At 40.1% G+C, this 23782-nt stretch overlaps 1 protein-coding gene across 1 annotated transcript in view; it reads right to left on the bottom strand.

The window, feature by feature from the left end:
- Window positions 1–23782, bottom strand: part of cntn3a.2 (contactin 3a, tandem duplicate 2) — a 39545-nt gene that overhangs the window by 10010 nt on the left and 5753 nt on the right. Inside the window, exons 4-15 of the mRNA XM_079359622.1 lie at window positions 20799–20974; window positions 18508–18603; window positions 18139–18342; window positions 17159–17261; window positions 16624–16808; window positions 13679–13815; window positions 11917–12046; window positions 11318–11468; window positions 10875–11002; window positions 9151–9320; window positions 7671–7788; window positions 1768–1926 (exon numbers count right to left, since the gene is read on the bottom strand). Of these exons, the coding sequence (XP_079215748.1) occupies window positions 1768–1926; window positions 7671–7788; window positions 9151–9320; window positions 10875–11002; window positions 11318–11468; window positions 11917–12046; window positions 13679–13815; window positions 16624–16808; window positions 17159–17261; window positions 18139–18342; window positions 18508–18603; window positions 20799–20974 (1757 nt within the window). The remainder of the gene's footprint in view (window positions 1–1767; window positions 1927–7670; window positions 7789–9150; window positions 9321–10874; window positions 11003–11317; window positions 11469–11916; window positions 12047–13678; window positions 13816–16623; window positions 16809–17158; window positions 17262–18138; window positions 18343–18507; window positions 18604–20798; window positions 20975–23782) is intronic.

Here is a 23782-nt window from a genome sequence, read left to right as displayed (position 1 = left end):
AGTGCATGTGTGAACAGCCAGGTCAGGAGAATATCCTGAGCAGTCCTCCAGACATTTTCTAGATATTTTCAGGAGCATTATGTGAAAAGAGCTATACTGTTCTTTTTAGACATGGGAAAAGGGGGATGACAAGCACCAAATGGTTATTTATTAGGAGTCCAACCAGTGATGAGTGTGGCAAGGACTGTGGCCTCTGCACACGTGCAGTCTGCTTTTTACATATACACTGCTCAAAAAAATAAAGGGAACACTTAAACAACACAATGTAATTCCAAGTCAATCACGCTACTGGGAAATCTAACTGTCCACTTAGTAAGCAACACTGATTGACAATCAATTTCACATGCTGTTGTGGGAATGGAATAGACAACAAGTGGAAATTATAGGCAATTAGCAAGACACCCCCAATAAAGGAGTGGTTCTGCAGGTGGTGACCCCAAACCACTTCTCAGTTACGATGCTTTCTGGCTGATGTTTTGGTCGCTTTTGAATGCTAGCGGTGCGTACACTCTCGTGGTAGCATGAGACAGAGTCTACAACCGACTCAGTGCAACTCATCCAGGATGGCACATCAATGCAGGCTGTGGCAGGAAGGTTTGCTGTGTCTGTCAGCGTAGTGCCCAGAGCATGGAGGCGCTACCAGGAGACAGGCCAGTAAATCAGGAGACGTGGAGGAGGCCGTAGGAGGGCAACAACCCAGCAGCAGGACCGCTACCTCCGCCTTTGAGCAAGGAGGAACAGGAGGAGCACTGCCAGAGCCCTGCAAAATGACCTCCAGCAGGCCACAAATGTGCATGTGTCTGCTCAAATGGTCAGAGTGTGAGTTGAGGGCCCGACGTCCACAGGTGGGGGTTGTGCTTACAGCACAACACCGTTTTGCCAGAGAACACCAAGATTGGCAAATTCGTCACTGGCGCCCTGTACTCTTCACAGATGAAAGCAGGTTCTCACTGAGCACATGTGACAGACATGACAGAGTCTGGAGACGCCGTGGAGAATGTTCTGCTGCTTGCAACATCCTCCAGAATGATCAGTTTGGCGGTGGGTCTGTAATGGTGTGGGGTGGCATTTCTTTGGGGGGCTGCACAGCCTCCGTGTGCTCGCTAGAGGTAGCCTGACTGAGATTAGGTACCAAGATGAGATCCTTAGACCCCTTGTGAGACCATATGCTGGACACTTTAATTTTGATTGTTACTCCAAATCTAGACCTCCATTGGTTAATAAATTTTGATTTCCATTGATCATTTTTGTGTGATTTTGTTGTCAGCACATTCAACTATATAAAGAAAGAAGAAGTATTTAATAAGAATACTTCGTTCAGATCTAGGATGTGTTATTTTAGTGTTCCCTTTAGTTTTTTGAGCAGTGTATTATTAATTCGATCCCAAATGAGCACAGTCCCTTTTTAAATATACATTCAAATAATATGTCAATTCTTTATGTTCCCATTTTCCTGCTGAACAGGAAAGCAACTAACAAAACGTTCATTTACTCTCAAAAGGGAAACATCAAAACTGACCGCAGAAGGTTTAAAGGTCACAGAAGTGGTTTTAAGTGTGATCATGTAAAAGCAGCAACATTATCCTCCAGTTCTCTTGTGTAAAACCCTGAATCCCAAACATCTCCAGAGCCTTTGTTCTGTAGCTGACCCCACAATCTGACCTCCACGCAGAGAGGCAATTTCCCTGAGGGGATCTAGAAATTATCTGACCAGCATCACACGTGGTATTGAATGACTTCATGAATTCATCTTTAAGTGCTGCCTACCTGTGTTAACCCTCTGCCAGCCCACAGTGAAGGGAGTCCTGGTCTGGATGAAGTAATTTGTGATGGGGCTGCCGTTGTCTCTGCCGGGGCTCCACGCGAGCTGGGCTGTACTGTCTGTCACCTCCTCAACTGTCACCGAGTCTGGAGGGCTGGGGGGGCCTGTTACAATCACAGGAACACAGAACACAGTGAGGTCATTCCACATGCAGAGCCACAGACAGGACGACAGAATGTGGACGTGAATGTGTGCAGTCACAGAAACTGAGAAGAAAACATGAGAAGCCATACATTTGCATAAAAAACACACCCAGCCCGAATATACTGCTACAAGACATTATGCTAACTTAAGATACTCTATATTTGAAATCAACATTTATAAAGAGCTTTGAGTGTAGGCTTTGAGGAGAAGTTATGCCCTTCACAAGGAATTAAAAGTTAATTCAAGATTTATCCTCCAATATTCACCCAACCTGTAATCCTTCCCTTTCATGCTTCTCTTGGTAATTGATCGCGGAAACAGCAGACGTAAGTAGGTGCAGAGGTTCGAATTAAAAGGTAAAAGATGAAAAAGAGCCTCACAGCCCTGAAGAAGCAGAGTTTTATCATTTATTTTCATTATCCCACCAATTAAGCTGTGTGATGTTTTACTTTACCCTCATCTGCTGCTTCCTGTTTCTAATGAATGTGTCAGCTCATCAGAAATAATAGACCACTGGAGAGCTAAGAGACACACCGCAGAATAACGACGCCTCAAGCTCTGCTTCACACTCCTTACTGACTCTGAAGTGCTTTCTCATCAGAGGAAAAAATATTCTAATTATTCAAATATTGAGCGATCATTTTAATACACAATCAATGCTGTGGAAAAACAAACACACGCTAATGCAGTATTTACATACTACATGTGCTAATGCATACATACTGGACACATATATAAATTATTACGAGACTCGGCTGAGCATGTATGCAAGAAAGCAGCTGCTGAACTACATTTTTTCCCCCCGTTTACAGAAGCTGTGAATGAGCTGCCCATGTACATTTGGCCTGAAGACCTTGGCGTTAGAGGAATTGATCTTTGCAAAACTCATTAGCAGCTCTTGATAAAAAAAACAAAAAAACCAAAAAAAAAACCTTAATACACCTCATACGCCTCATTAATACATATCAATGTAGCAGACAATCAAGGATCAATTCCTTATCCTCTTAATTATATTTCATTGGCTGAGGGAAGAGGTTGCTGTCAGTGTCTTGAGGGTGTTCAAATAATCTTTTATTAAAATGGACAGACAGTCTGGGCTTTTATTGTGAAGCTGGCAAAGGACGAACTAATAATCTGCTAATCTTATGAGTACTTACAGACACTACTATTAAAACACACATCATTTCGATTTAAATGTAAAGTTTTCCACATTTCTGATATACGCTTACATTTCAGAAACTACAATAACACACTGTTCAGTAGTTGAAGTAGTCATAGAGCCTGTCTTATTCCCTACACAATGATGTTGATAATGATGCAACTGTCAAACAAGCCTGAGAGCTGACCAAGTGGTTTAGATGCTAATGACCATGATGTAATCTTTATAACATGACCTTCTACATAACCACAACCAACCAGTGTGTGTGTGTGCGTGTGTGTGTGTGTGTGTGTGTGTGTTGCGTGTGACATTGTGGAGTGGCATCTGATTTTCTGTTGTCATTGTCAAAAAAAAAAAAATAGCGCAAGTGATCTTTGTGTCAGCAGCGATCATTGACCTTCAGTTGTGTGAGAGGAGAGGAATGAGACAGGATCAGAAACAGTATCCTGCAAATGATTTTCAGCTGCTACTAAAGGCTCATATTACATGATCGCAATAATGTGTTTCATGCATTTAACACCAATTATCAGTATCAGCGCCAGTATTTTAAATGTCTATGTGTGAAGCAATGATCACACTCCTTTCAACCTTGTCACACTGACTCTACATCACCACAGTTAAATGAATCATGCATCATTAAAACTGTTGTTTTTACATAAAAAATGTGATATTTAAACATTTGAAAGTGCAGCCACTCACCGAAGATTATCTGATTGTGTTTTTTTTTTCATATCCACTATCTATCCCAGTATAAAGCTGTGCACAGAGTTTGTGAGATTTCAGTTTCCATCCCAAAATAAATGTTAATAGAATTGATTTTTTGTCGTGATCCAAACTTCAGAGAAATGTTCAAAAAAACAACAACAAAAAAACAAAACAATCAGCAGCGAAATCTCTCCCCAGATTCCCTATTGCTTTGGGTGATACACATAACACAGGACAACTGCTTTGATAGAAAGTAGTTCTGATCAATACCGCTTGTGCTGTGGATAATACAGACAGGATGAGGACTTGTTTTCAGACAAAATATGTTAGTCTCAAAAATAGAAAGAAACGGAGTACTTTATTTACGCAAGATTTGTATTTGAGAATAATGTTAACACACTTTTATCACATTGGTTCCCTTTAAATGTTTTTATTTCTATTCCACAATAATTAAGCGGGGATCATATTTTACTTTTAACTCATTGTATTTAGTATGTAGCAGGGTCTATACTCGAGTACAAGACGAAAATAATAACATAGCTCGATACAATGTTGAAAGTTAGGTGAGGGTTCAAAATATTTACAACAGAACAGAGAGAAAAGATAAATGTTATGTATGTATCAGATGCTTCTTTTGCATTTATGCATCAATAGTTAGCATCCTATAAATGACATATTCAGACCATTACTTCGTTCATTTGGATGATACCTTCCTTCACAGTTTAGAATTCGTTGTATTGGCATAACAGTCTGCGTAAGTAAATTCAAATCTGCATGCACATTTTGCTACAAAGAGAGGTAAATGAGAAAACGTGTGCGTAGGTTGAGGTCAGGTGTTACAATTGCAGGAGCCAGTCAATGGTGGAGAGACTTTTTTTTTTTTTTTTTTAAATTAAATAGAAAAAAAAAAAAGAATTAGAAGAACTTAGACATGAGGATGCAGTGAATTATCAAGTTGTTGAACAATTGTGCCTGCTAAACCTAATCAAGCTCATTCGCTGCTGGAGAAGCTTAAGAGGCATAGTATCAGCTTTCTTTAATACTGATGTGATAATAGATTTTTCAGTCATTAGATTTTGTTGGGAGATTTAAAGGTCTCTACACGGCAAAAAGAAGGAATAGGGATGTTGGTGGAACATAACTGAACATTGGTCAAGTATGACAATTGAAGTTTTTGAGCCGCAAAAGGCAAACTATAGGTGATTACTGGACGCAATAAAGCAAATCTGTGTGGCCTCACACTATCATTAATGACCCACCCTGAATGTTAGACTGGAAAATAACATTTGAAACTAGGTGTTACAGCAAGTCTGTATTTATTGTATAAAGGCATTTTCTCTCCATGACTGCTTTTCTCTCCAGCATCATTCTTTACCCCCCTTATGTTTGAAGCCATTTGATCCAAGCAATGAGACATCCATGACAGCTGCCTTGAGCAGGAAGTGTAAATAATGCACAATCTGAGTCATAGACGAGTTTCTCTCCAGTCAATACTGGGCCAATCAATTTCCATGGTCTTGATATTGCTTCTGCAGGAGAAACGCCTTATTTCCACTTGGTTCTGAGTCGTTTGGAAAGGAGAGGTTAATGAAATTGGCCTAGCAAATCTTCCACATGCCAAGCTGAAGCACACATGGGTATATTTTACAAGATAAAGACATGGATCAAACCATTTTAAAAATCAGACACTAAACTCTTCAGTCATCACATCTGTCATTTAACACATTTATGTAGTGTCAATATGGTGTGCTATTTGTCGTATCTTCCTCTTGACTTGCACACAACATTGTAGTGGAATTTCTATAATTACCTGATCAAATAATGAAATGTTTAATGTTAATTCACTGGTCCTAATGTCAGTCAGACCTGATACAGTTTATCTTTGTCTAAAAAACTAGGACAGCTTAGAGAGTCATCCTGATATTTGCAAGGATGGTTGGGAGTACTTGCTATTGTTTGCGCCAATCTCCTAGACGTCACAGATTAGTCTAGCTGGAACTGGACTATGGAAGTGTCCGGCAGTTGTGTTTGAGCAAGAGTGATGTTGAATCATGTCTCCTCGAGTATTCACCTGATGTATAAACTTTCATCAACATGAGCCATCTGGTACTAATGAGTCTTTTTCGAGTGAAGTCAAGTCTTGATAATTTCCTCCACAAACATAAACCTGCTACTAACAGAAAACACAACAAACGCTGTTCTGTTTTGTTCTGCCTGATGCAGCTCCTGACAATTGTGTCTCTCTGGAGCTATACATACTGCATGAGTGAGCACAGAAAGGAATTCAAACATTCCACTGTCAAGTACATTGCTACAATATTGAAAATTGGCCATTACCCACCCAGACAAAAAGTGAGAGATAGAGGAAATAGCCGATATTTCTCTAATTTTACACAGTTTTGTCAAGTTCTCTACTTCGACATCACTCCATGCAGTATGTGACGTTATCAAGTGACAGCAACTAAAGGGGCAGAAAAAAAGACTTTTCTGATGATTTTATTGTGGATATGAGCGTTTTTGCTACACTTTAATGACAAGCTGAAGCAAACTCTTTTGACTAAAAGAACTTTGTGAATAGCGTTCCTTTTCATTCTTCATATTTCAGTAATGCATATCCCTAAGTTATCACCATCATGTATTTTTCCTTCATGTTTTGCAATGCAGCTTTTTTAGCTACACCTCACAAAGTACAGACGGTTTTTTTTTCCACTCTGGGTCATTTTGCATCTATATTTATCACTCACTTTAAAGCTATTGTATGTCAAACTGTCCTTGAGCAAGATACTGAACTCCAACATCCTCCCAATGGGCAGGCCTTGCAGCTCAACTGTCATCAACGTGTGTGAATGGAACGATGAAAGGCAAACTGAAGGGTGCTTTGTTGGGTTAAGGTAGAAAAGAGCTATGTAAGAGTAGTCCATCATGTACAATTCACAAAAGATAGATAGATAGATAGATAGATACACACTAGTCAAAAGACTAGTGTGTAGGATAAAGTGGAAGCAGTAGCAGTGAGGTTGCAGTAAGCAGACAAACGATAACTACTTACTCAACCCTCCCTGTCAAGCACGTACATAACTCATCCACATATAGAGGTGGACTGAGCCACCAAGATGTCACACATGATGATTTGACTCCTCTTTCTGTTTGGCGTTTTGACTGACACCATTTATGCTATTTAAAACTAGAAATGACCATTTATGGATGTAACGCTCAAAAGGAATTGCTATGTTTTCTTCCTGGTTCAGAGCAACTCAAGCAGAGACATGTCAGTGAGAGGTGGCCACTCCCTAAAGCACACCCTGCTTTTTTGTCAATTTGAAGTAAAGCTGGAACGATCACTTTTAAAATGTCGGGTTGCAGAGGAGTTTAATCTAGTGGTACAGACTCTAAACTCATTAAAGTACAGCAGTCTCATTTTCTCATCTATATATATCATATTGGACTTCTTTTTGCAGCATGTGCAATCAATCCCTACTGGCTGTGATTCAGAAGGCAGACTTAAGGCGCTTCAGTTTTTTCTTCACTTTTCAAGCTTTGTGCTACTCTTAAATAAAGTGTATGAGAGAACAGCTGTCATGCAATTTGCAAAACAACACATGTTTGTGCAACATGACAGAATCCAACGTTTGTACATGAATAGCTCACTCTACTGTACCTAAAACCAAATATTACTTTCAGGGGATAAATAAGAAACAACCAACACAAACCTATTATTACTGTACTACATTACAAGTCCTTAACATGCACTGTTTTCCTCGTTTAAAAAAAACCTAGGAATCCTAAAACAATCAGGCTGTTTTAATTAGTGACTGCAGATCCATAAGGAGGTTTCCTTACCTTTAACGATCAATACAGCCACGGCTGAAAGGCTCTCCACGTCCGTGTCCACCACGCAGATATATTTGCCGGCATGGTAAAGCTGAATGTTCCTGATCATCAGATCTCCTGCTGCTCTCTACCAAGGAGGAGAGAAAGCTTTATGTAGCATGAAAGATAACAGACCTTGTGACAGCTTATTAAAGAACGTAGTCAAGCGTATATAAGGTGCAGTAAATAGCTGTGCCAAAAAACCTTTGCAGATCCTGCAGTTATTTAGCTGGGACTATGCGGGGAGAATCAAGCCTGTTTCAAAAGGTGATATATTACACGTATCTTTTGACAGTTTTTGCAGTCAAAGCCATGAAGGCAAACAAATAAGAAAATAACACAACTTCTGAATCACATTTTTCTGTCTATGATGAGGATCAAGGCCAGAATTTTTATGAATTGGATACAGCAGTATGAGTTTTTGTGTCCAACAAGACCTCTGCTGTTTCACATGCTTTTTGCAAAATGACCTTTAAGACCTGTATCAAGAAGCTAACAAATAAGCTGTTGCTATTGAATACGGCTGTTTTTTTTTTTTTTTTTGCTTTATTGGAGATGAAAAAAGACGTACTAGATTCTCATCAAGAGGACACCCGTAAGCAGCAAATGGTAAATTAGTGGGAAAATCTTCCCTCGGCATTGGCAGGGAAATGTGGCAGTAGAGCCAACATGGTTTAATTATGGAAATTAAATTCCTTGAAGCAGCAAAGTTAAGTTGATAATCTCTTTGGACTGGGGACATTCGAGGATTTCTGGGGAAGGAGTCTCTTCTGATAAGAACATTGTCAGTCAAACACACAGATGAAGAATGGTTAATCTCCAAAGGGGGGTGAGGGTGTTCAGAAAGTGTTTTGTCATCTGGGGCTCTGCCATGCTTTCATTCCTTTAAAAGACACCTCTAATGATGTGTATCCCCTTTCTGTTACAAGGAGCTGTGCAGCAGGCTATGTCAAAGTAGGATTTGAAAAGAAAGCAGGACCAGCCAAAGTATTAAAAAATAGATTACCTCAGAGGGCTGAGCTCGAGTAGGGGAAGTGTGCTCAAGAAGATGACAACCTGTCACAATGGCTGAGCAGCTAACACATTACCTACATAGTGATTTCTATGTAGGAAGGGCATTTTGACATAGTAGCAACCACGTTTCCATTCACAAAAGTAGAATTGGCACTCTGAGCTGAGCAGAATGGTCTTACAGTGTATCCTTCAAGAGACATTCACATTCCTAAAGCAATTCTTGCCTTGAAGGAGATTTTTACAATTGCAAAATAAGGATGCTATCACACCATTCGCAGTGACACAAGCCACAGTAAATCTCTCCAAGAAATCCCATGATGTCAAACCCACAAGCTGTCTCTTTTAACTAATGGCTCAGATGAAGTGAAGCACTATGGGAAGAGGTGCCAACTGGCCATTCACACATTCTGAAGAAGTACGACTGCGGGTCACTCACCCCGCCCACCAGCTCAAAGTGACCGTCTCCCTTGGCAATGAGCTGTCCGTTGAAGGCCCAGGAGAATGAAACGTCAAGAACGGGGTCACTGGTGACCTGACAGGGTAACACGATGCTCTCGCCCACAATGATCTCCATGTCCACTGGCCCCTGGATTATTCTGGTTGGATCTGCCCCAGAAATTGTATTTGGAAGATGGAAGTCATTTTTGGTGGGATGGCTGCCAGTCTCAGAGAGAACAGGACACATTACATGTAAAACTATGAGCTTTTGTTGATTTCTTTCATAGTAGCTCAGTCAAACACCTGTCACATGCAAAGCAGTATAATCTATATAGAGAAGGGCCTGACCGATTAATCATCCAGCCATTGATATTGGCTGATAATAACATATCAAGTGACTATTGGTTTTGAGTAATGTTATCACAGATCTGCCCTGATACTATCCACCAATTGAATAGCATTTGGGTTATAGTATTTGGGTTTTTACTGTACACATTTCTCTTTCACCAGAAGAGTGTGTTTTAAGGATTAAAACAACCATCATTCTCCAGAGTGGGAAGTGGTGACACATCTACTCTACATGCGCAGTCACATTCCACCTGAGTGAACATCTTGTCGTCGCTAAACTGGACGCACATCTCATTCACAAATGTTGGATAACTGCATTTGAGGAATTAACACAATAACTGTGTATCACATCGCCAAGAGGAAGGATTTCTTCGTTGATAAAAAAAAAAAAAAAAAAAATTCAATGGTCTCCTCAGTCGCCCACATTACTGTCCAATTCATCAGTGTACACTCCTGCTCTGAGCTGGAGGCCGAGTATCTATATCTATTTATCTCTCTACGGCTCAAATATAGATCAAAGAAAGATATCAGCTGAGCTGATATATCATTATCTGATGTTTTTCTTCCCATTATCGATACCAGTATCTGCCCCAAAAGTCCATTATCATCTAAGTGGAATGATGTGGCACTAAGCTTGGCACCACCTCAATGGTCTAATACTACTAGGCGGCTGTAGCTTGAATAATAATCTGAAGTCCTGATAGCAATTACAATACACTGCAGATCAGATAAGACTTCATGGGCTGCTTGTCGCACTGTACATGGTAATAAAAGTGACGAGAACACGCTCAAGCACGCCAGCAAAAAAACGTGGTGTTACAGATGCTGTCATATGTAACACCTCCCCACTAACACTTACATTGATTCCACCTAATTTCATTCCATGTTGCCCTAAATTGGTTGTTTTTCACTGCTTTGAGGTAAATAATGATCAAGTATTTTCTCAAACACCTTCCATGTGAATTATTGCATCTATTGGGAAATGAAGGCATAAAAAACAATTTAATAACATAACACAAAAAGACTGGAATTATTTTAAATATTATATTTGTAACAGTTTCAGCACAAAAAAAGCCAAATAAAATACTGAACTAGTTTTGGAAATGAATCTCACAGATACAAACGAACAATTCAGCATGTTACTAAATCATGCAAAGACATTATGTTAGGAGCCTCAAGGAAAATGACTTCCCTAAGTTTGCACAACCTCCTCAGATCTAAACCTGAAGTTTGTTTCTGTTTTCTACCCACAGTTATTGACTCAATGTCTCTTGGTATAGCACCTCTCTCTCCTCTTTTAATCCATACTGAGCAGAGAATTCTGCATACTAAGTGGAAAAGCACAACATACTGCTATTTCACGGCAGGGCTCACCAGTTACAAGGAGTCTTCCAGTTGTACTAGACATGCCAAATCTATTCCTGGCGAAACACGTATAGCTGCCTGCATCAGACTTGCTCACATTGGCAAGCCTCAGTGTTCCATCGGGGGAAAGTGAAATCCTGTGGCAGAGTACAGAAACAGCAGTTTACAACCTACTTTGCAAAAACAAAGTGTATAATGTGTTGTTAGACAGAGTCTAATTCTAGATTTGTTTGTGTTTATCTGCAGTATGATAGTAGACTTTAAGCAGTTTGTGTACATGCGCTACGATCTAATCAATAACAAAGGTTAAACAACACCTGCTCTGATATCTTCATACAAACATACAGTTATTGGCTTGTGTGTGCATATCTCTACTCTGTCTATCCATCATACTTTTGCATCAGCAAAGTGGTTTCAAATGACACACAGAAAACTTTCATGTCAGTCCTCACCTGTCATTGGTGTGAATAGGCAGGTTGCCTTTCTTCCATAGGATGCTGGCGATAGGATAGGCCTGGGGTTTACACTCTAAAGTCACTGTAGTTCCTGCCTTGGCTTTGAGCAAAGCTCTGAGGACGTTCCCTGTGAAGTCTGGAGGAGAGGCTGATGGGAAACAGTAAACTGACTTTAGAAGAAGACGGCATCACATTTCACAGGGTTTTTGCAGCATGCTTCATTTTGATCTTTCTGAACCATAAAACACAGAAGTAACAGGATAAATATTTGTAATGGGAACTAAATACAATAAGCTGTAATTTATTAAGGCAAATCTGTAAGACATGTTTTTGTGTACATAATAGATTTATGAAAAAAAAAATATTCGAACTTGTTTAATTTAACAATCACATAACACCCAGGATAAGATCAAAGGGATTTGTATATCACAAATGGGAAAAATATTTTTAAAATATGTTTGACCCTACAAAAACCTCCTCCCTGACCCCATCATCCGCAAATCCAGACAACCTTTAAGAATGATAGTAAGTTGACCTTTAAGATTCTTTGCCAACAGTGATTGGAGGATTTAGGGGACAGATAAATGCCAGCCTACCTAAAACCATTAGTTCAGCAGCAAAATATATAACGCCGTGTTTATTCTCAGCCACACACTGGTACATGCCGGCGTCAGCGAGAGTCAGCACTGACACTGTCAGGACTCCATCTTCCACATGGATTCTGTCCTGTGAAAAAAAAAGGATGAAAGAAAGCAATTATTGCTTACGACTTAAAGGTTGCCTCTGCTTGGCTCAGCACGCTCTAGAGCAGCTCAATAAGCGTTGGACAGGGTTGGAGGCATTGTCAATGGGTGTAGATGAAATCAGGTTTACGTTGAAGGGGATGAATCAGTCAGAAGAGAAACCCTATTTCTTGTTTTAAATACATTCTTGCAATCTTGTAACAAAGTCTTCAACGCTTTAAAATATAGACCTGCTAAATCAAAACTGTATGTCAATGAAGGCTCTTTAATGCAAGGAAGTTAATTTTTCTACCATGCACAGCATTTCAAAGTGTCTTTAATGTTTCCTGTGCTATTCCAGAGTGATACTTTCTTGTCTTACTTCCTCCCTCTGTCTGGTTTTCCTCCATTGTGATTGCCCTGATAGTCTTCTCCTGTGTCTGTTTAGCTTCAGTGGACCTTCCCTTTTATTGTAAATTCATACGTTCTCCTACCCATGTTCCTGTGTCATGTCTTTTGCTCCTTTTAACTCTTTGTGGAGTTTTTCCCATTCTATTTTTCTTGGACTTGAAAGTGTAAGCGTTTGTTTTTGCCTTTTTTGGTTAAAGTAATTCCTTTAATTTAGTCTGCACTTGGGTTCTAATCTTGGTTTGTTTTTGCTACATGACAAAAATAAGACATTGAAATAAAACGTTGGAAGGCAGCCTCCATTTTCAAGCTTGCACAATATGTGTCCATGTTGCTAAATTAATCATTATTCTGATGTGAGTGTAGTTATTTTTTTTCTTCTGCATAAATAAGAGATTTAAGCTTTAGCATGAAAGTGTTTTGCCTTAACAACCTTACATAGCACTCAGTCCAGTCTTGTAAGGCCTCTGTTTTGCCTTTAGAGGATTAATCTCTCACATTCATTGTTAAAAACAGCCTGGTTATCTGAACCATGTGTCATGTGACGGAACTCAAACTATCATACTGAGAAAAATAATTTCCCATCATTGGCAAACACTACCCAATAACTAATGTAAATATATTCCATTAAAAAATTTATTTCTGATATTAAAGCTCGACATTTGAAGTTGAAGTGTAAAGAAGAAGCTGCACCCTGAGTATTATTAAATGTTACTGAGTAAAAAAAAAAAAAAAAAAATCTCAGCTGCATGATAAAGTGAAGTCGTTTTTAACGCTGTGGATCTTGAAATACGGGAGACGGCATGAATTTCTCTGGTGGTCTGGAGTGAGGTGTGCTGCTATATACAGTATATTTCACAGGAGATTAAGCCCATTGTCCCTAAATCTGGAGGAGCTTAAACATGCACCATGAATAATGAAAAACAACCACTGACTCCATTCAGATTAAACGGAGCAATCTCCCAGGGACTACACTGATCCACTCTCTAAGACTGTGTAATCTGCCAAGGTAGAGCAGAATAAGAGACAGTTACATCCATGCCTCATCTCTGGCACACCTCAGCAAGATGTTTACACTCTCCTCTCATCTCACTCTGAATTGCTCTTGGAAAAAAAACAGCCATGTGCCTGGCATCCGGCTCTCTGAAATGAAAGGATGAGCTGGAGCTGAAGATTAAGTCTTTAAAATGAAACATCGGGAAGTGGCAGAAGACGGGCAGTAATTTACCTCTGAGAGTAGCTGTTGGCCGTTCTTCAGCCACGTGTAGGAAGGTTTGGGCTTCCCATTGGCCCGGCACTCCCAGTACAGTCTCTCCTCTATGGCCAGGGCCGTGTCCTTCATGGCCTGGATCCACTGAGGCTTGGCTGAGGGAACAGAAATACACTCCAATGAAATATCAGACGGAAGCAGGAAGACGGAGCGGAATTATCACATTAAATATGCTGCATCCAGAGTAGTTCAAAGGGAAACAGGCGCAGACTGACAGCTCAAATAAATGGAATCACTTCGAGAATGGGTTTGTCTTCAGAGAGGGGAGAAGAGAGGATGTAGCGTATCACTCAGTTTCATCACTTTATGTGTCAGCACCCTGTAGCAACTTCAGATTAGCACAGAACGCCGCACCACAGAGCAGGAAGCTCTCAGGATTGGGGTGAAGTGCACCAATCTCCACCACTCGATCCAAACCTGTCACCTTAATTCTGTGTATAATAAACATCAATCATGTCTGTACTCCACAACAACTCCCTGCATCTTAACTCTTCCGTATTTAAAGACGTTCAGGAATTTCAGTGGCTCGAGTGTTATTCTAAGCACAGCTCACTTCACAGGCACTGTACATACTGTCACATCTGATTTCACAGGTGTCATTTTGCCTCTCTCTCACAAACATTCACAGCTGAGGTAAGCCAAGAGCCTAAAAATGTAATAACTGCAGTAAGATTAAAACCAACAGCGCTTATTATCCAGGGAAAATGTAATGACTTTTTCTCTGGCTGTGCATACAGTGATCGTTTCATCAAAAAATCCTCCCTTATAACCTTAGAACAATTATTGATACCACTGAAGAAGCATTACATGGAATACACGTCCAATTCTGAGCTCAGACTACAGAATTCTAAAATCTTAACCCATTAAAATGCCATGCTGCCTTATGCACATCGGGAGAAAGTTCAAAGATTCTTCTCTTTATCTCAATAATGAATACACTATGATGTGGAAATAAAGGCAGACTGATCACTGCAGGATACTTTTAGGTCTACCGCTTGTGCCAGAAAGAGAAACTTCCCGCCTAAGGTGGTCTTATACTATCTCTTGAGGAAGTAAATCAAAACAACTTTAGTGTTGCATCACTGTGAGAGAAAAAAAATTAAAGTAAAAGGCTCAACAAGCCAAAAAAAGGTTTCGAGACTTTATCTCAGAAAACATGTCAATAAATGGTTTATGTACACAGAAGGGCTTACTTAGTCAGCCTGCCTGTAGTGCAACTGTTGGGTGGAGCCCTGGGTATCAAGGCAATGCTATCAATGGTTTTTGAAGTAGTCAGATGAAGCCTCGGCTCGCTATCAAATACCGATTAACCAGATTAACTGATGCTAATTGAAGAGTTAAAAAAAAACAAAAAAAATGCTTTTTGGACCATTTGGGATTCAGCAGGGACATGGACACATAAAAACACACAAACTGTGAGTTATAGCTAGCTAATATGCACTTTTAATCTGCAGCCTGCTGTTTCTATGATAATTTGTTTTTTTCACTTGTTCAAAATGAGTTTTAATTGATCGATCGTTTCACTCAATCAGAAATGTGCACGTTTAGTTGGTGTGAACTACATCCACCTCTCCCTAGTATTGAAATAGGAATTTTGTGTTTGCTACTGGTCAGGGTTAGAGTTTTTTTATATGGAATCTCAGTCCCATGTAATCAGAGGTATAAGAGGAAGAGGCAAATGATTATTGCAACAAGAAAAGTGATATGGGGGAGTAAAACGTCAATTACAGTTGGTTAAACAAGAAGAACAACAGATGAAATTAAGAGAAGGTGGAGATATAAGGCGATGAACAGAAGGAAACTGGGCTTATCATAAGACTTCACCATGAAACAGCTCCTCTCTTCTCTTCCTTTCATCTTTTGAACATGGATAGCGATACACTGTGCAGGAGGTGCACGTTGGGTCCTCCGTGGCACGGGCGCTCAGGCGAGACACTCGGGCCATTGTTGCGCAAATCAGACAACTTGTCAGCGCTCTTGTTTGGTCTGACAATATCCATAAATGCCCTGGCAAAAGGGATTGAAGATGGGATACAAGCAATGTTGAAGTCTCCCAAACCAAACGGCCCACAGCCGGAGACTGCTGAGGAAGGAGAAGTGCGCCCTATGTAGAGGAGCACAATGGAGGTGACGAGCTGGGGGAGAGAAAGGCAAGCCGCGAAAGAGGAAATCCTAGCCAGAAGTGTGATGTGGATAAAAAAAAGGACATAGGAAGACATGAATGTCAATGTTATTCTTCTTTAACCTACAGTGGCTGTGAAAGTTCAGCTTTGTTTGTCTAAGATAGGTAAAACGTTTCATCATGGTGTTAAATGGTAGTAAATTTTTGTGTCATTCGAACATGTAAAAGTGTATTGTTTATTTTCAGGCGTGGTAAGTTGCAATGTGTGCTAAACTTCTTTGCATTTTCTCCTTCCAGAATTTTGCACACTCGGGTAGAAACGCTCCATATTTCATATTTATTAAGTCAAACGTACTAAATGTACAATGCATGTTGTCTTGCACATTGCAAAGACCAAAACCTGAATAATGACCTGCTAGTAGATCAGATTGCATATCTGTTTGCCGTCGATATCAAGTTTATCCACGTTTCGCAAACCTTTCGTAAATCAGGCCCTTGTGTTATACTATGGTGGTAGCTAGCTACATGAGCCTTTTCAAAGGTTTAGAGTGGATCCTTGAAACCCCCGAATAATTAGATAATCTAGGCCAAGCATTGTTACCATCTAATAGCCTCCAACAGATTTCTCCTCCGACTGTGTTCATGTAAATAAATACAATGAAAAAGACCTTTTAAATAAAGATGACCTTATTAAAGATTATTCATAATTCCTTTTCATTATTTTACAAAGAATACATTTTTTTTGCGTTGTCTTAGACAGCCAAACAAAACCCTTTAATACCGTAGAAGGCCAGTCTCCCCGTGGCTGTGTTCTTGCCCATCTTGTTCTCAGCCACACACTCATATCCTCCAGTGTCGTCCTGCTGGAAACTAGGGATCTCCAGAACAGCATTGGAGTACTTCATTTTCACTTTGCTGGGGAAGGGAACGCCGTTAGCTCTCTTCCAGGTGATTTCTGGGACGGGGCTGAAAGACACAGGAGAGGTAAGCCTCAGCAGAGATTCCCATCCACGTTCCTTTGAAGTTTTTAGATTGTTGCACAGGTTGTCTGTAATAATCCTGCAATAGAGTGAGCGATGGAGCGTAAGCCTATTCAGTGTCATTTTTTTCTTTTTTTGTGGATGAAAGGTTTCAAGTTAACTCAATCCAGCAACAAAAAGCTAAATCTGTTGGTTTTTATACAAATCACAGCTCGATGATACACTTTGAGAAATATAATTGCTCCATTAACTTCGCCACACATAGATCCATAGGTTCCTCATGTGCAGTGAAAGGCAGCAGAAGATTGAAAACATGCTTGACTGAATCCAGCTTACTTCCCAAGGGCGAAACATTCCAGCGTAACTGTTGATCCTTTTGCAGCGGGTACATTGTCTGGGAAATTAACTTCTATTTTGGGCTCGTATTCACCCATCACTCCTATGAAGAGCAAGCACAAGAAAACTTGTTCAGTCCTCCATTATTCATGACTTACAAGCAATAAGGTTTGCATTATGGTCCAAACAATAGCACTGCAAAACTAACATGGGAGGAATAAAAGAAATGTGAGCAAACATTCTCTCATGGGGAAACCTCGTAGTAGTACATCACTTAAGTGTGCAGTCACCAGAGTGCAGTGGAAAACCAGCGAGGAATAATTTAAACCTCTTCTTGGTAGAATGAATACAGTATATTCAGAATCCTGTTTTTCAAGCTAGTCTGGTTGTTTATCTATTATTTCAAAGCTTGACTGGGCAGCACCCAAACTCAACTGTTCTGTTGTTAATATCAGTATTCAGGGGAGACAATCGAGGCCGGGATCAGAAAGCGATGCGATAGGATTTAAATTTATGCAGCTACATGTACAGTACACTGAGTGGAAACTAACTGGTTGAGCCACCGGAACACTCAATGTAATGGTCCAATGACGTATGGCTTATGTTTTATTCATTCCAGAGGCAATCTTTATTCACTCTTTCTATGAAAGCATAACAGAGAAAAGAACAACAGACTGCCAGGGACCCAGGCCTGGCACTTCATGTGTGAGGCGCAAAGGGAGAGCTTTTAAAAGGGAATGCGAATTATAAGACAGCTAAGTCAGCAAAGGAGAGATTTGGGTGCTTTGTTTGCTGGCCTACATTGAGGAGCATTTATTTACTTACAGGCATTAGCGCTCGGTGACTCAACTACAGCGAGGCACGACACGACAAAGAGCACTCACACTAGTATGATGATTAAAGCAACCTTGAAAGGAAAGGTCTTTAATATATGCCTGAAAGGCGTACTTGTCACATTGCGGACGTAAGCTGCATCTTACCATCTGTCCGAAGGATCAGAGACGTGGGTGAGCTTTGGACTTTGCCCTTTGTGATGCTGTTCATCACCACACAGGTGTAGTTACCCACATCAGAGGGCTCCACCTTGGCAATATAGAGGTTTCCTGTCTGCTGTGAGACGAAGCGACGATTGTCTTGTTGAACAAAGTATGGGTACTCATTGAAGACCCATGCGTATGTGAGATCTGGAAGACAAACAAGGATGAATATGAGCTAATCGTGGACACCATATAAAAAGATGCTTAATGTGATTTAGAGTATTAAATGTGATTAAAAAAAGGCTAATCAGCCGTGTAAAGATTATACTTTAATCCTTTGAAAACACTGAAGATGAAGGCTGGAGAGTTTACCTCCTGAGGAAGTGGGCGTTCCACAAAGTAACACCACTCCCTGTCCCTCTCTCACCGACACTGCGCTTCTGGTGTGGACTTTGAAATGATCTAAGTCTGATGAAGGGTAAAGCAAATGAAAAGAAAAGATCACCACAGGATCTCATATATCACAGTGCAGCAGAGCTGAGTAAAAGCTTTGAGCAAGACACTGACACGAGCCTATAAGGAAGTTGCCATGAGAATTACACTTCTGCTACGCCTGAGAGAGCGAAAGAGACGGGGGGAGAGAAAAGAGCTCAGACATAGGGAAGGGTTTCTTACTGTGAAAATACAAAGCAGAAATTCTAATGAAGGACCTACATGGGATGTAGATTATGAGGGTTTTTTGTACACAACTCTACAAAACATGTGTAAGCTAGGTATGTCAAATGAATATAAGTAGTTTAAAGATTTTAGAATTATTCCTTCAAATAATAAAAATGCACAAATAAAATTAAAGTAAAGAGGCTCACAAACCATCCATAAAAAATAAAAAAAAGTTGAGAACTGGTAGAAAACCCAAACAAACTTGATCGAAATGGATAGAATGTGATCTTGTTGTTGTTGTTTCACACGCACCAATGGGACATGTTCCAGTCTGCAATATTCCTCACTAAACTCTACGTCTGCACCCTCTGAGTTTGAATCAGGAAGATTCAGAAGCCCAGCTATCTAAAAAATATATATCATTATAACATTTTGCTGAAAGGTGACTCACAATACACCTTGCTAACTAACCTTGTTCTCAATGTTATGAATGTTTTGCCAACTGATAGGTCTATTAAGTTGACTGCGCTGCTCTATTGCAGAACTTAACTGTGAAGAATACACTTCAGGGACATTGTGCATCCACTTAAAAACCACAGCTGAAAATGTACTACTGAATAGCAGCCATGTGGCTTGTGATTGGTTTTCAGAACTTTGTATGGAATATTTGTTATAAATATCTGAACGTAACTTTCCACTTGGCCTGTTATGGTTGACAACCAGAAATGTCTGATTCTGAAAAATATTACAAAATACAAGCAGAGGGTAGTATAACCGACACTTCTTGTTGGTCAAAAGTAAAGATTGAGAGTGTAAACATCCAAAGCCTCCATTTTTCCCCAAGAAAATTGCATTTATTATGTCTGTTTGTATTCTCGGTCTAATTTAAATTATAATCATTTATATCAAACTAGTTATTTTTATTATTCTTTAACATTAAAATTGTAAAACATGGCAAACATACACATATTATACCCTCATTCTCGATCCATATCAAACTCTGAAGGTTTCTCCAATCAATTCAATTCACAGACTTTGCTACAGCCACTTTTTATTTAAAGGCAGGGTAGGTAATTTTTGAAAACTAGCATGACTTTGAAAGTAGCATCCTCTCCGTTCTTCGTATTCACTCACCCCCTCCCCTCTGTGCTCCCTCAAAAAGCCACGCCCCTCACTTACACGCACTAGTGCCATTGGTCCAGAAGCAGATTTCAGCTCATGCTTTGAGTGTGGTAGAATGGGGTAGAGAGGCTTGATTGGTTTATAAAACACATACAGAGTGCCAACATTGGTCAAAGTTTTTAAGTATTTATAACTGCTACAGACAACCAATTTCTTTAGTTTCTTTTTCAGAGCACATGAATTAAAGTCAGGACCTAGAACCAAAATCTTAAAAAGTATATCTGGAGAAAATTACCTACACTGCCTTTAAATGTGACACGACTTAAATCTCTTATCAGCAAAGCATGTACAGTAGATAAACATTCTCGAGTAAAATTAATCTTGCAAACCCTAATTGCTGTTGAGGTATTCTTTTATACATAGCCTCACTGCAGATGTGATATAAAGTAATCACTGATTCTTCGATTTATTGGCATTACTCTAAAGTTCTTTTTGTGCAACAGTTGTAGCATATCAAAGTAAACACAGCTTTCCTCAGGCATCACGCCTTATTCACATACTCTTTATACAGTGCTTAAGCAATATGGCTGACTAAAACTCCCCTGAGATCATCCAATAAAACGCAAGCTGGCTTTAGATCAAGCTAAGTAGTTATTCTTAGTTTGCATGTATGATCATAAGTAAGGAACAGTTGTCACGCTCAGACTGCTCCCATATTGCTTCAACATTTAATGTAGCTTCAAAACAACCGAACAACAGTCTGATACATATTGCAAAATAATTCCCACTCAGTTTGGTGTGCGTCTGCATTATTTGCTAAGTGCAGTGTCACTTCTGTTTCGTTTCTCAGTAAAAAATGGCAAACACTGATTTCAACTTACAGGCAAACTGCAGACTGGCTCTCCTGCTGAGGATCGCTCCCACAGTGTTGAACGCCATACACTGGTACATCCCTACATCCTGGTAGCGGTCCAGACTGCTTATAATGAGGTTGCCCCCAGACAGACGCCGCCGGCGATCCAGGCCCAGATTTATGAGAGTCCCATTCAATGACCATCTGTGAGGGCAAAGACACCATCAGTCCCTGGCAAAATGCAGCGTCCATTTCTTTCTACCAACCAAGGTGGTCTGACAGGAGGTGAGCGGAGAACACAACTCACTGCAGTAACTCAACTTGAAGGAAGAATAATATACTGTGTGCTTGTGCTGGTGTATTCAGGAAAACACAGGACTGCAGCTTGAAGCGCCAACAGCAGGAAGTTTACCTTCAACTCTTTCTTGCTGAGCTTCAACTTTCCTGACAAGCAAACAAACTTTATACTGAAGTGTTTTTGTTGCTTTCACTTCTTCAAATCTGAAAATTGTATAAACTGCAAGTTATTAGAAATGTCATGCTTCCTACCGTTAAATAAATTTTTGTTAAAAAACAAAAAAAAAGTTTCCTTTTTTTGGGGGGGGGATATAAGCCATAATTCTGCAATGCTCAAATCTACATTTCGAGTTATTGTTACGCAGTTTTATGTAGTTTCCTTTATTCTTTTCTTCAGCTCCAAGTTCCATAGAAAAGATGACCTCCTTCATATGATCATGTATTTAACTAGATAAAAATATCTCCTCAGTCACATTATTTTATTATGTGATACTATTCCACCCTTGACTTCATATTAGAAAATATTACCACTGTACAAGAAGTTAAAGTGGGTATGATACATTTTACCCTGCTGTTTCATCTTCCCACACCTATAACAGGCGTGGGGAATATAAGGAAAAAAACAACTTTTTCGCTGAAGGCTCAGATAAAGAATCAGATAAATGCAGCACCTGAAAGAACTTGTAAAAACACAAGGTTAATTCATTGATTTGAACAAGTTCTGTTTTTAGCGAGAAAAGATTCATTTTTCCTGGGACTGCAACACTCACTGTCTTTTATCTACCATTCAAAATAGAGTATTGATAGGTTCAAGGATACTTTTCAAGTAGGTCTCCGTAATTGTTCTCAAAGCACAGAAAATAAAGCTGTTGTTTGTTTTATTCAGCCACAACTTGTATTCTTCTGTGTGCTCATGAGTAAATGATAGACATGGTGGCCATATTGAGTAACTTTCCAAAAGCTTTCAAGATCAACCTCAAAAAGAAAATCTGTTTGTCCAATCCAAACACTGAATCCCTGCTGTCGTATTCTAGACATTTTTACTTGATACTACTGCTCTTGTGTGTACTAAGATTAGCCTTGTGACATGCTTATGTGCCCACTTGCATGCATTCAGCCTTTTATCCCCATGTCACCCGCTTTCACCTTTCTTTGACCTACTCTCAAGAGTCTCTGCTGTTCAGTGATGCCCTCAACATTGTGCGGGTGATTGAATTCCAACTCAATTTCTCTGCTTGAGTCCCATCTTGTGAACACATGTTGTCCATCCTGACCACAGAAAATCTGGAGTATTTCAGGTGATTCTTCAGTGGAGAGCCACACGATTCAACAAGCAGGTCAAGTAAAGGTTGGCCAAGTCGCCCTGTGTTTTGAGTTCAAAGAAAAATCCCACTGCATCACTTTTATAACTGGCTGTGGAGGAGAGATGTTTCTGTTTAAGACACAGTTTCCTTTCCTGGCTTTTTATGCCGCTATACAATGACCGTCTCATCTCTTTGTGAGTGACTGGCAGGGGAAATAAGAAGGGGGGGGGAGGAGGAGGAGGGAGCAATGTGAGCCCATTTACACTTCAAGAGAGGAGCTAGAGAGGTGCTGAGGGCATGCAGCGCAAAGCACAGCCCGCTTGACAAGACACCACCTTAAACATGCTCATCTCACCTTTAATCAGTACATGGAAATACCTGGGTCTCAGGCGGGGAACGTGAAAAGCCTGAAATAATGAGCGTACGTTCTCTACACCGCTTTCAGTCAGCTCGTCTGTGCCACACTAATTCCACTGTTGAACTGAAAATACTCTTGTAACCAATGATGTTGATGCCGACTGGTGTCTGGCAACCTGCATGGTCGCAATATTCTTTATGACATAAGAAACATTAAGATACATGTGCAGAGTTTGGCACGGCTCTGTAAATGTACAACTCTGTACAACGATGTTCTTTTTTTTTTTTTATTCATTTACAAATGAGAGATCACGAAAAAGATCAGAGTTCACAAGTAAGTACCGAGAAAACAGCTCAACAGTGGCGGATATTTTGAATCAATCCGTGGATCTTTATGGATGTTATGCGTTTGGAATAAATCTTTTACTGGATTTGAATCATTGAGGAGCCCTGCGTATGCAGCGAGACCGTTTTTGTTGGAATATTCTGACCAGAAGAGAACAGTAGACAGAGCGGTAAGAAAAATGAATGAGAAAGACTTGCTGGTTTGTCAGTTGTCTGACAGATGTGTACAATGCGGCGGCTATGTTGAGTGGATCTTGAAAGGGTTTACGTAATGTTCCCCACCCATCTTTGACTTCACAGAACTTTGGAGACCCCAGCCATCCACAACGCACACAGCTTTTTGCTCAAATTATTTTTTGTATTAATTACACATTTGTTTTTTTTGTACTGTGTTGTAAGTAAACATCCATTGTAGACCTTTTTCACGTTATTTTTGGGGAAAGAGGAAGAAAGGCTGGGATAACAATTCTCCACGATGGATGACAGACAGACACATAGGGCTTTCACACTTCCATAAATCTCCTGAAAAACTCTGGATATTTCCCAGAGGAGCTGTATAGGCGAATGCAAACAGCCACATTTTTTGCTCAGACTTCGACCAGAGTCCTGCCAGACCCCTATTTTATCCACAGCCAGGCTGAGTGGGCTGATGTGAGAATGATGCAGGAGTCCAGTATGAAGCGTGACATACTAGTCAGGGGAGGTATAT

Source organism: Symphodus melops, assembly GCF_947650265.1.
Source record: "Symphodus melops genome assembly, chromosome: 13".
Lineage (NCBI taxonomy): Eukaryota > Metazoa > Chordata > Actinopteri > Labriformes > Labridae > Symphodus > Symphodus melops.
Note: the sequence above shows the minus strand (reverse complement) of the source record. Positions and strands in the feature narration are given on the sequence as shown.